General features: G+C 34.8%; 1 protein-coding gene across 1 annotated transcript in view; it reads left to right on the top strand.

Moving 5' to 3' along the window:
• Nucleotides 1-14,255, top strand: part of LOC136030439 (DNA polymerase theta-like) — a gene marked incomplete in the record, with an annotated part of 266,307 nt that overhangs the window by 68,508 nt on the left and 183,544 nt on the right. The window contains 2 exon segments of the mRNA XM_065709422.1: nt 395-604; nt 8,035-8,214. Of these exon segments, the coding sequence (XP_065565494.1) occupies nt 395-604; nt 8,035-8,214 (390 nt within the window).

Here is a 14,255-nt window from a genome sequence, read left to right as displayed (position 1 = left end):
TCTCTCCATCCGCCAAGTTATATTGTTTAAGATTTTGGATTTTTAGATTTAAAATGCATTAAAAATTACTATAAGAAGGACTTTTTTTTTAGCAAGTTTAGATTTTCCCCAAGGAGAAGTCTGTGCAATACCATAATTATGGCTCGGTGAATAGATAGATCTTAGTCTATTGAATCCAATGATACAAGTCTCATGTGATTTTGGAGCAAGTTAATGCTGCAGGCTTGTTGCAGAAACGCTATTTTCAGAAGGAACATGGGCCTTAATATCCATCTAATGTCAATGCTTGGGCGAACAAAACTAGTTTTGGATCATGTCACCTTTTTTTGGCTATATTTGGCTGTTGATTGTTTGAGAGAATCCTCATTAGGTATCTAAATATTGTATGTTACAGGTAAGCCAGAAATGCGTGAGGGAAATGATGATATAGCTACTTTGGCCAACAACCTACTATCTTGCATTGATAATACGAGAACTACTGAATCATTGGAACACTTGAAGAATTGTCCAGCAGGCTTAGACAATGTATTGTCTCGTACTATCCGTTATGGTGTTGCTTTCCATCACGCTGGATTGACTTTCGATGAAAGAGATATAATAGAAGGTATGATATTGTTGCGACTTTTTTTAAGTACCAAGGACAATGAAAATCTAATCTCATTGTTTGAGTGGAAGTTAGGTAACCTAGTATTTCTTACAAGATTGAGGAAAAAAAAAATTGGGGATTCAGTTTTTAATGTAAAAGGTCCTTATACAGAGGCTGTTTTAGGGGAGGGGCAGAGCCACTTTCCCTGGGGCGCAGAAATCTAAGGGGTGCAAAATTTCAAATAAATTATGTAACAGTTGAATCATTTTCTAATTTTGAATTTTTTCTTTAAAATAAAATAGTGGACCCAGTTAATAAATAAAAATAATTAAGAGTGAAATAATAATGATTAAAATAATTAAATTAAATAATTGAATAATTTAGATAATGAACTATAAATAAAACATAAATTATTAATCGATCAGTAAAAAATAATTTTGTTAATAAATGAATATTTCATTAAACTTTGGCCTGAAAATTTTGTGGGAGAAAGGGGGGGGCGCTAATCAAGATTTTGCACTGGGCGCAAGGGTATTTTTGGGCAATTGCAGGTTAAGCTAAAAAAAAAAAAAGGAATGTCTATGAAAATTCAGCAAAAATAAGCTAAAAACGTATGCAACTGAACAGCTTGAGAAAGTTTAGCTTTCCTTTGAAGTTGTATATGTCTTTAGGAATTAATAGATCATTAATATGTGAATTTTTGCAGACGAAAAGCATTGTCAAGTTTATCTAATTACTTTTGTATATTTGTTTACATGGTTCAACTAGCCCCACTGACGAAAATGTGATACTGCCAAAAAAATTTCATAATTTGGAAACAATATAAATCTTAGAAAATCGTGGGTTTTCCGATGTGAATAGACCTAAAATGGATCCAGGGAAAAAAATGTCTGGTCATGACTGTCTTAGGTCTATTCCTACCTGAAAAGCACAATTTCTTTGGATTTTCTTTTGGCTGTTTTAAAAGCCTGAAGTTTTCAGGGCATTGCTAAGTTTTCGTCACTGTTTCCACGTTGATTATCACAATGATTCTCTTCTGTAAAAATTTAAACATTGACTATCTGTTGATTTCCACAGACAACTATGTCTTAAAAGGAGAGGAACGCCTTCTTAAGTTGTTTAATGCCATTTTTTCTTTGGCTTATTTATGTTGATTTTAATCATGTTTCTGTTTCTTTAAATTTAGTACCTTATCAAAACTGCATTACTGCAGATGGAGGTATTTTGAAATTAGAACTAAATTCATGATTTTCCCTAATTCTTTTCTTGCTAGTAATATAAAAGCTAGAATTAGAAAATTATATGTCATGACTGGCATTTGATACTTTCAAGCGTTAAATGAAATGTCTCCACTCTTTTTCTAATTTCCAGTTCTATAGTGCCTTTTTTATCAACTTCAAATATGAAACATCTTCTTGGGGGTGCCACCTTAGAAAATTAGAGTATGTGCCCTCTCGAGATGGAACGATTGTGCTGAGTCTGACTACGTTTCCCTTAAAATCCTGTATTAAATGGTTTACTAGTCAAATAATGGTAATAAGGATTTTTTATTCTGGGCTATAGCGTAAATAAGGTGAAAGGCACCAAGAACTCTAAAGTAGAATACCCTCTATCGTTTTAGTCATTGTAGCATTGTAGCACTACCCGGTGACATGCTAAGAATTGCTATTGGTTTTGAAGTAGAGGGAGGCTCAGTGTCCTCTAATCTTCTTGTATCCACTAATAAAAAGGCTAATAAAGGAAATAAAGGCCTGATGTCTTCTAACTGTCTATCATATGAGTTATAATGAGGCGATATCTACTCTTTGCAGTTTTTATATGAGCTTCTTCAGGTGTAAAATTTTCTTTTAAAATTTAATGTATATTATTAGCAAAACAAACCATAAACACATCCCCTCCAATCGCCACAGTATGATATGGAAGATGGATAACCAAACAAATCCACAAAAAGACAAAAATTTATAATAATAACTAACGTTAACCTCAGAAGGGTTTTAAAAAACAAAACATAACTACAACCTTATGTGCCCTGATACCACTAAATTACCACTTAACACTCAACTCTTCATTAACACAAATGACTTTATGACTTTATTACACCAATGAAGACGGGGCTGAACCACAACTTGAAGGGAAATGAGGATTTTTTTTCCTTCGTATCATTCATCAGTTCTCATTCAGGTACGGACGGTTGACTGATGTTTCCTAACGTACTTCTTGCAGCTTCCCTTTCTGCTTTTTGTCCAAACACCTCTTGTGTCCTTTGGCAGAAACGGCAGCTACAATCTCTTCTCTTGGGTTATTTCACGTAGGTCCATAAGGGGCTCATTCACATGGATGGGTTACGAAACTTATTTTTGTAATGACTGTTCTGCTGTATTAAACTCGTGGAATCCTAAAATGAGTTGACACTCTTTTCGGAATCTATTTATTTATTTGTGTCCCTGTTACTTATCGTTATATTTGATGGGATTATCCATTTTAATTTTCGGTTGTTTTTGGACTTCGTTTATTTTTAATATTAATTTCTGGTCAATTTTAAATTATTATATGACTTTAAAATAGCTCTTTAGTTTTCTTTGATAAACTTCTTTTTTCTGAAAGCTGTTTTAGAATAATTGCTTAAAAAGCTCTTAAACAGGATTTAAATGTGCCTACGAGGGATAAAAAAAGAAAAGGAATTTATTTTCTTAATACAGTTATGAGTTTGAGATAGATGTTCCCAGTAAATAGCTAATGATATGAAGTCATAGATCAAACAGTTAGCGGTTTAGATCCCTATCTTAGGTCCTAAGACTTCGTAGGTCCCTATCTTCTTTTTGTCAACTTCTTTAGAGTCCTCAAGGGACCTTTTTTTGTCAACATTCAGAAGTTTTTTAAGAATAAGGACGCTAAGAATTCTTTAGTTTTGGAACATGTCACATCTGTTTTCCCCAAACATGACCGTTGATGGTTTGGTAACTTTGAGGTAATCCTAATAAGGCTTATCCTTAAAGTCTGATACAAGTTTAGCTACTCTTTTTTGAACATGCTCTAGCCATTCATTATTTATTTGAAAGCTTCAGTTTGCTAAATAGTTCCTACTTCAAGCCTTGGCTGTACTAAGCCCTTATAGAGCTTAAAAACCATAAATTCATATATGTTTGACACATTACATTCTATCAGGCAATAGGCTCTAGTGGCATTGGCTGAGAATTGCTGAATGTGAGAACCAAATTTTGAATCGGAATCAACGACTGCATCAACATCCCTCTCCCCACTCACTGCCTTTACTGTGTGTAGGGTGTTCAAGCTATAGCTCTTGGTATATGTTTGCTCTAGGGTTTTTTTTTCTAAGTGAATAGCATTGCACTGAACCGCATTAAATTCAAAGAGTCAAGAATAATCGATCCCAGTAAAAATTTTGGCTTGTTCAAAGGAGTCCTTCAAAAAGTCTTTTATTCAAATAACCACATCTTGAAGTGTAGAAAAAGAGGGCAATGCAAATGAAATCAATGACGTGCTTGGTCAGAGGCTTTAACAAGGTCGAGAAGAACTTCGTTTATTAAAGTACACTTTTCTGGTAGCCCAGTGATAACATTATATGACTTATATTTTTTTTAAACTTGTTTGTTTCGGACCTTTTAGTTTTTGTTTTTCAATGTCCTTTAAATAAGAACAAAATTGCGAGCGTTGTACAAAAGCTAATGGATATTTTCCCATCAACCGTAAATTAAAAAAAAATGAATTAATCACTTTCTCTATGACACAAATCGATTGGCATTAATGTATGTCGTACTTGTTTTTATTTTATTTTGTAATAGTTTTTGGTCGTTCTGGTCTGCCAACAAGTATTAAATTAATTAGTTACAACTTTCCTTGGTCGTGAAAAGAATGAATAGAAATAATTAAAATGAATGAATGAATTGAAATCATCAAGTAGACTGAATAGAGGCACAAACAGAAAACGGGAGGCTAAAACAGTGCTTAAAATAACAAATTTAACAAAATTAATTTTACAATTTTTTTTTTTAAACGTGGTCGTAGAATATTATCACCGTGGAATGGGAAAACTGGTGGTCCTTTGTAACCACTTCATGGATTGATATAGAACTGTGTGGAAAATTAGTTTACCTTCACAAGTAGTCAGGTAGAGGGCTGGTAAGTTGGAAAGGAGCAAGGGTAATTTCTTTGTAATTACAAAGAAACCAGTGAAATATTAGTTTTAGTAGCAAATAGAATAATCTCAGCCAATAGCGAAACTGCCATTTCTTTGCCTGGTTTCACTGATTTTGGTGTTAGGACTGATTTTATCAGGTCAAGGCATTGGTTTTGACACGAAAATATTTCTGCCGAACTGTATAGTTTCTTTTTTCTCATTTGACGCGTATTTTTTAAGCTTTACTCCTCCTGTTGAGCCTGATTGTGGCTCTCCAGGCCCTTCTAAGCATTGCTATCTTCTGCCTGAGGATAAGTATAAGTTCTTTTGCGATTCCTTACTTAATGAAATAATATAGAAATCTTTCAAATAGTTTTTTAACTCATTTCTCTGGTGCTATATTATTAAAAGCATTTTGAGTGTTTTTGCTGATGAAAAAATAATCTAGAATCTAAGGTTAGAAGCTATAGTCATTTTCGGCCTAAGGCTAAAATTTTGGAAACAAATCTTAACATACCGACTTTAGACCATATTTAATTTCGAAACTACAGTGACGAAAGTGGTAAAGTGTGGTTCTGAAGCGTAGGCGCTCCAAAAACGGAGGAGCCTATTTGATAGGTTTTTCCAGAGGAATTGTCAACGAATTTTTTTGGTACCCATGTGGCTGACTATTCAAACATCGAGGTGGGTGAAAAATGTGGTTCAATCCTACTTTTCTAGGGCTATAGCGAGAGAAAGGTTGAAATCGTTGGATGACAGATTGGCAAAGCGGTTCTTGTCAGTCAACCATCTTGGGCCAGAAAAAAAGTAGGTCGTCTCCGGTTGGACGGTAGGATTTTGTAGGGAAATATTTAAGAGAAGTTGGAACTTCTTGGAAGGGTGTTGAGAGGGGGACTTTAAATAGATTGAAACAGAGGTGGAGCGTGCGTAGCTACGTCGGCCTCGGGTAGCTTGGTGGTACATTGAATTATTAGCAGTAGTTTAACAGCAGAGGGATTTGCAATCCTTGCAACTAGTCTTGCCTTCTCAGGGGGATACCCAATACTCGGTAAATTTTACTGAAAAGTAGACATGCATGTGGTAGGACAATAAGAAATAAATGATTGAATCAAAGTGAAGAAAAGCAGCCATATGAAAGATTCGGGGAATGTGTACTTCAGCTTACGTAAGATGTAAAGATTCCTGGGAATCATAGCTTTTAGAGCGCTAATGTGGAATTTGAAAGACAGATTATCGTCAGGAGGAATCTAAAGGAAATGAATGACTACTTTCAGATTTAAGGAGAGTATCACGTGACGTATGTGTCGCTTGAAAACCTGAAAAAGTAATGGGAATTCTATGAAAACAAAAACAACAAAAATTTAGACTTGGACGTATTGAGTGCCAAATAGTTCACATTAAACTATGAAAGAACTTTCTCAAATAAAGCAAGAAGTCTTTTCCAATGAAGCTTGATCATTGGAGTATCATTGTAGTGTTAGCAGCGAATGCAACTAGGCTGTTATCTGAGTATGACTAGAACCCGGGTTCACTAGAGTGAGTGGGGTGAAACAGACATCAACAATGTTTTGGAATGCAATTTTCTATTAGATTAAAAAAACGCACATTTTATTAATCGGTCCAGGATAGATCATTGTGGGACTCCAATGTCAACCTCAAAGTCACTTAAAGGGTTATCATCAGTAAAAATCTTCCTTCTCGAAAGATACGAATGGTGCCAAGAATGAGCGGCTGCAACTCTCCAATATGGCGAAGTTTTCTTAGAAGAATGTTTTGAGTTTTGATAGCGTGACCTTTTCAAAAATCTTGCTGAATACTGGCAGGAGAGAGATTGGTCTTTAATTTGGAGGATCATTTTTTGAACCACCTTTAAAAAGAACAATTACCCTTGTACTTTTTTGTTATTCTAAAAAAAAAACCCAAGATCAAAAGAAACTTGAACAAGCTAAGCTCAGGGTGAAAGAATTGCTGGTAAAATGAGCCTGATAGCCTTTGTAGGAACATCATGTGGACCTGAAGAGGAAGTACTTTGTACGGAAGAGACAATTTTGGACTCAGTTAGGGCTCTAGTGCCCTTGTTTTTACACAAACCGGGCCTAAATAAGACTTTTAATGTGGATCAGAAGGTACTGGGGAAAGAGCTGCGGCAGTAGTTTTTCCAACAGCAGAGAAATAAGACGCTAGCTGACTTTTGACAACTTTTTTGCCAGATGCCCGTTGATTAAGACTTTCAGATAAAACTGACCTGGGAGAGCCAGGTTTCAGAACTGAATAAATAAGTTTCCAGGTCTTTGTAATATCTTTTCCACATTCAGAAAGATTTCTATAACATGAATCAGACTTTATTTTACGAATATTTGTTTTAGATGGGCGCTCCAATAAGTATTATATTCATCCAGGTGACAAAAATCTCTTCAAATTGGACCATATAAACGGACTGGGACACAACCTCGCACAACTCTTGATTCCACACCAAACCGACTTCTAACCTCACTTCCTTAACCGCAACAATACTACTCCTGTATATAGCACTAATCACTGAAAGTACTAACCATGTATGCCACACAAGGATACGATCTTACCTAAAGCTTTTCTGTCTGCTGAATCTGCTGTTTTAAACCTAAAACAAACATTTAAAAAAAAATTGTGTTAAAACAAATAGAAATTAAAATTGATGTGATAGTCAAACTTAAAATAAACCGAAACTTTCACTAATAATTGCTGCGTTACCCCCCCCCTCCCAAATTGTCTTAAGGTTAGAAGGTCATTTGCACTTTATTGAAAACAATGTGGGATGATGACCATAATATTAAAAACAAGTAAGGTTACTAATCAAGTTTGCAGGAGAATAAAAAGCCAAAAATATTTGTGGCAATCAATTTTGAGCTACTATTTTAAAAGGACGCCTATTTTTGGCAGTGTTTTTCCTTCCTATTCCTTTTAATTGAAAAATACACAAAAATTGTGAACTTAATGAAAATTTTAAGATGTATGTTGGGAATTTATGAGGGAATCTGGTTAGGTTTAAATAAAGCGCAAGAAGCAGAATGTAGACCGATTTTTGCCTTTTAGTGAGTTTTTTTTTCTCAGTCGGTCATGATTACCTTTCTTCCCTTTTACCAACGTGGTAACGTGAAAAGCTAACGTAATGTTCTAATTTTAGACTATATTTGGAGTGATGTACTATAAATTTTGTTTACCACTTCTGTGTTGCCACTGTTTATTTGCCACTTCTGTATTCTGTAAATCGGCCTTTTGCGGTGCTTTAGTTTCACCTTTAAAATAATCTGACTTGGTATTCTAATTTTAGGTTCATTTCGGAATGGTGCAATAAAAGTTTTAGTTGCCACATCTACATTGTCTTCTGGTGTAAACCTGCCTGCAAGAAGAGTAATTATCAGGTCACCAATATTCGGAAAATCTGTTATGGACTCCCTTGCTTATCGGCAGATGATCGGTCGAGCTGGACGCCAAGGACTAGACACAGAAGGTGAAAAGTATATTATAATTATGACGGAAATAGAAGAAGATAATAGGGGGCAGCTGTTACGCATTAAAGTTACTAAAAGTACTATTCAAAATCGTAATTGTAGGCTTGGATTGGATTGGCCTGGATTGTAGCAAATAAGCAGGAATTCGTCTCAAAAGAAGCGTTTTCGAGGGGATGGGTCAATTCTAGTTGGATTTTAAGTCAAGCCCAAATGCACTCGATCAAATAAAATATTTGAACATGAATAACTGAAAAAATATTTTTTTTTCTAACTCTGGCATGGAAATAGAAGAAGATAAAAATAGAATGGACGGAAATAGAAGTAGATAGAAATAGATGGAAATAGATGAAGTGGGCAGCTGTTTGGACACCAAATTGATCAGCTCTACTTCTTATTTTCTTTAAAAGTTTAGCGTCAAAGAGCTTCTCTCTTAATTTTTTTTTCAATATACCCAAAAAACGAGGACAAGCACCTTAAATGACATAGCTAAAATGATATTTGAACTTTTGAATGATAAATTATTTTCTTTAAGCTAGTCTGACTGTTGACTCTTATCAGCATGTTCTCACGATTCTTATCAACGCATTTCATCACCATACTTTCATGACTCTCATCAACACATTCTGAGGATTTTTTGCAACATGTTCTCATCAATACATTCCTATCAAAATATTCTCATTAACCCATTTTAATTAAAATCTCAGTTCTATTTATTTTTGATTGTAATTATTAACTCTTTTTCCTCAACTCATCGACTTTTATTTTTTATGCATTAATAATTTAGATCATTTGTTCCCCTTGTTTTCACTTTTGAATCTACGAAAAAAAATTATTTCGTTATTATGTTATTTTGTTCATTATTTATGTAAAGCCCGATCCGTTTTGTTCCCCTTGTTTTCACGTATATTCATAGATTATCGACGAAAAAATTATTTTCTACCTTTGAGTCCACTTTGAAAGCGAGATAGTTTTTTTGTATTTTAATTATTTTTATTCTTTTTTTTTACTTTTCTTTACGCTGACCTGAATATAGGAGATCCATGTATGCCAAATGTTCATAGCAGGTAGATTTGTGGTCATTTTTTTCAAATTAGCTTTTGTTTTAGATACTATTATAGCCCTACCTATAATGTGATCAACGACAAATAATTCAAAAACAAAGGAATTTAGGTATTGGTCGAAAAACAAATGATTTTTTTTTCCGGGTCGAATTAAGCTTGGATATTAAATTGAAATCCAAATCTTAACAGATTTCAATTCAGCTCACTTTGAATACTGCAGCTTTCCTTAGTGGCGCCCCACTGTCTGTATTGCTAGCACTTTTTTTTTTTTCATTTAATCCAGTTTGAAGTGCCAAAGTGCTCTTCCTTAATCATTGTCCCATATTCTTTGTTATAAATTTCATGAGTTTGGTATTACAGGGACTTGACTCATTACAATATTTACTCTAGATCTCAGCTCCTGTTGGAGCTGTGTTCGAGAAAATTTGTCTGCTTTCAAATATTTGTAGTTGGGTCCAAATATGCTTGGATATTACATTGAAATCTAAATCATAATAAACTAAAATTCAAGTCACTTTGAATTTTGCAACACTGCTTAGGGATCGCTGCACTGTCAGTAGTACTAGTACTTTTTAACGCTGATTGAATCCAAGTTGAAGTGCAAAATTGAATCCATCAAAATGTCCTTAATCACTTTCTCAAACTCTGTTATAAAATTTGTCGAATTTGGTACCTTGGATCCTCGGTTTATTTCAAAATATGATCTACATCTTGGTTCTTTTGAGACCTGGGAGCACCGGTCATTTGTAAGGTTGTGTTATGAATCACTGAAAAAAAAAAATTTTTGGCATTTTAGGACCTATTTTCTTGTATTAGCTAAATACTTTGCTATAAATGAATAACTGTTTTTATTCTTTTCGTTTTTTTAAATCCGGGAGGTACAGTTTAAGCATAAATCACCCATAAAATTATTCACAATTATTGAAAAATTTCCCTATTTCCTTGCACCAGTAACCTTACATTGTGGCGATATAACTCTATTTCTCGCACCAGCGTTGTACCATTGTACCAATAAAAAAAAAGATTAAAAACTTTACCTGAAATTCGATGTATTTTCTTTTCATAGGTAATCTATTGAAAGCAATGGGCTAGTTGAAAATGTGGTCAGTGAAATATATTTCTAATCATCGTGAATGAAATGCTGTTACTTCCTCTAAATATGGTTTAAAAAAAAAATTCTTAGAAAACTTAGCCTGCTTTTTTCAGTTGGAATTAAGTATTCTCAGATCTCGGTGAGTTGATTACTGATGAAATATTTTAGACAAGGAAAAAGATTCCTGTTCAAAGTTTGATTTTTTATGAGTCAGTGAAAGCGTCTATTCTACGTATTCTTGTGCGTCTATTCATGTGCTCCGTCCCTTTCTGCTTCAAGGTCAAAAACTTCTCTCTTGACCAATGGATGACCTTGACCAACGGATGACCCATTCTCAGGAGCTGCAGAAAAAAAGTTTTGAAAAAAATTAGGGAACTTTTGAGTGAGCAAAGTCATCTTCGAGAGCTGCACGTCTTCGGCAATTCCATCTCTTCAGGAATGTTTTTAACTCTTTGTGCCGGAATGTTACTCCCTTTATTGCTTGAATAAATTTTTGGAATGCGGGGAGGATATCCGGAAAACGTGGCAGGTGACTAATTTTGTGCTTAAGTCTTCTTCTTGGCCTTCTTCTGTCCCTCCAGGTCTTACAGTTGATGGCGTGGTTTTTGAGGGTGGGATTTTTTTTCAAGAAGCACTTACTTCATATTTTGCCAAAATTGGAAAGAACTACTGCTTCTTCAGTCAGGTTATCGCCGTCGCAACCAGATTATAAATCGTACCCTGATTGTATTTCTACTAACATACGATGCTTATTGATGGAGCATATAAATCTATCTATTGAAAGTGGGATCTTCCCCAGTTCTTGCAAGTGAGCTATTGTTTTATTGAAAGTTGGACGACAGAATGATCCGATTAATTATCGACTTGTATCTTTGTTGTCCGTTTTTAGATGTAATTTTGAAAAAAACGTGCTTTCTCGTTTACTTGCTTTTCTAGAGGCAAATGATTTTTTCCTTGATTTTAAGTTAGGTTTCTGAGATAAGAATTCAATGGAACATGCATGTGCAATTCTTTTGAATTTTCTACACACCGCGCATGACTCGGGTTTGATTCCAGTGGCTTCTTTTATGTATGTCCGCAAAGCTTGTGATTTATGAACCCATGGGATTCTACTTTTTAAGTTATCAAGTAATGGCCTAACAGGGCAGGGTCATGCTTGGTTTGATTATTATTTTTTAGGTAGAACTATCTCTGTAGATTCCCTCTTCCATTTTTGTCTGAAGTTGAGTGTAGTGTTCTTCAAGGCTCTGTTCTTGGGTTGTTTCTATTTTCTATTTATTTTAATGACCTTATAGTGGTGGTTAAGGGAGAGAAACTTACTGTTTTTGCGGAATTTATAAATGCTCTAGAAAGTCAATTGCCTTCACTGGATAAGGACGCTCTCGTCACTTTCGCTGATGAAAGTAGCCTTGTTACCCTAGTAAGAACGGAGTCTGAGATGCTCTCCAAACTAGTGGAACGTTTTGAGAGAGACATCCTTTAGTTTAAAGCTAATTGCCTTGCCCTAAATGTTGCCAAGTTAAGTTTTTAATTTCATCCCGTGTTTCTCAGGCTTTCCCTCAGGTATCTGATGTCCATCTTTCAAGGGGTTCTCTCAGCAGATCTGAGGATCGGTATATCCGATTTCTTGGTATTCTTTATAACTCTTCTTGATAAGTTCCTTTTGTTAAGCATTATATTGGGCTAATTAACGTGAAAATCTCAAGGAGTATTGGAAATTACAGGAAGCTAACATATTTTTATGAATCAATTTTTAAAATTCTGTTTCATTGCTTATTTCATGCTTACGTCTCTTATTGCCCTACTATACGGATGTCGGCTTTTTCTTCTTTTTTTTTAAACCACTATCAAAGTTACATGATAAAACAAGGGCCCTTATACAGGAAACAAACTGTTCTACAACTAACCCGTAACTTGATTTAAAGAACTCTACATTCTTCCGCGCGCCTCTTTCGCTTTTCCTCAAATCCATGGGGTTGTTCCTGCGGCCCTAAAAACTACTTCATCCTTCGTCACTGATAGGTCAGCGTATCATCTTCGGAATTCAAGGAATATTAATATTCCATTTACTCCATCGCCGAGGTCAGATTTCAATCAGCTAACCACTTGTCATATTGTGTGGAATACCCTACCTGAGTTAGATCGAGAATGTCACTCGTGTGGCACCTTCAAATGGATTTTAAAACATCTTTTAATGTCTTGCTAAATTTCTTCTGTTTCTATTTTTATTTGTTTTGTTTATTATTATTATTATTATTGTTTTATTGTTATTATGAGATGGTTGTCTCCGAGAAGAGTTGGATTTTTGTTGTTGTTGTAAGTGGTAGAGGCCAGCCTGTATGATTTATGCTCTGTCGGATGCATAAGGGTATAATATGAGAAACACCTTTCTGATTTAGCAATATTATTTATACAGAAAAGGGTTTTGTTAACTGAGGATTTATTGCGTAATTAGATACCAGAGAGTATAGAAATCAAATATAGCAAAATGCCAGCAGGCATCTAGCATGTTTGATGTTGGATGTTTTTTTTTTTTTTTTTTTTTTTTTTTTTCTAAACTTAGCCACACAAACCAAAAACGTATATAATGGACGAGATAGGGAAATTCTTTTTAGTATTGCTTGGCCTTCATAAAATCCTATCTTGTAATTCTTATCTTTTGGTTTGTAATTATTATAGTCAAATTTGTTTATTCCTCATCTTAACCAGTGAGTCTATTACGTGATTTCTCATTGTATTTTCTGTTAATCTTGATGCCACTTTCTACTTTTGATTTTTGTTGCTGATTTTTTTACGGCTGTGTGCTTTATTTTTTTTTTCTTTTTTAATATTGAAATACGCATATTAGCTTAAAGTTCTAATGGTGATTTAATTATATTCTATGTGTCTCCCATTAACGATTTTTATGTTTTTCCTGGCCACTTCGTATGGAAGGAATTCTCTTCAAAAATTGCAAGGAGGTTCTTTTGATTGGAATTGGGATTGGATTGGAAATTGGAATTGGAATTGGAGTCCCCTTTCGTCCCTCTTGCCCATGGGCCTCCCGTGATATTCCCATAGCATAGAATATTTTTTTGAGATACATATGTCACTCAGAATGATAGAAAGGTGCAAAAATTTGTCTTCATGTGGGACACGACCCTCGCAGTACTAAGGACAAGGGAAGGGCAATGCAATTCGCCAGTTTTTGCAGATAGTTGAAAATGTGGGCATAATGCACTATGTTAAAACCGTATATACACACGAAATTAAAATTTGTATGATTGGAGGTTCAATTTGAGCCTTTGATCCCTCCAAGTCTGCCTCTGCGCTGCCTACTTTTTAGCAAAAAAAGTAGGCATATTGCAGTTTGTTTAAACCAAAATCATGCAAGGACTCTCAATCTCAGGGCAAAATTTAGTTAAACTAATGCTGCGGGTTAATTTGGTACAAAATTTAAGCCCTGACTTGGTACAAAAAAAAAAAAAAAATGCTTAGTCCAAGCTGCTTTTGCTTAATGAAAACTAGTTAAGATGAAATTTCAGCGCAAAAAGGAGCTAGCTCCTAACTCTGTGCAAAAACGATTCAAGTCCAAGCTGTGAAGTTGCACTTAAACAGCGCAAAAATGACCTGTCCAAAAATGATAGGGACAAAACGAGGCAATTCCGAAATCGCTGCATAAAGTCCTTACTCGTTGTAAAAATGAGCCTGGATTTGGTGCAAAATAAAGATAACAGACGAAACAACAGATAAAGATAACAGACTTTCTGACTCTGTGAAAAATGAGTGAATTCCTGATTTGGGGTAAAAATGATCTATCTTATTGTTTCTGGAGTTTTTTTTTGGCACGGTGATGAACTTCTCCGCCATTTCACTTTGTGGCTAAAATCTACACTGATCCTCAAGG

This window comes from Artemia franciscana, chromosome 8, assembly GCF_032884065.1.
Source record: "Artemia franciscana chromosome 8, ASM3288406v1, whole genome shotgun sequence".
Taxonomy (NCBI): Eukaryota; Metazoa; Arthropoda; class Branchiopoda; order Anostraca; family Artemiidae; genus Artemia; species Artemia franciscana.
The sequence above is the reverse complement of the archived record's forward strand: the minus strand, read 5'-3'. Positions and strand labels throughout refer to the sequence as shown.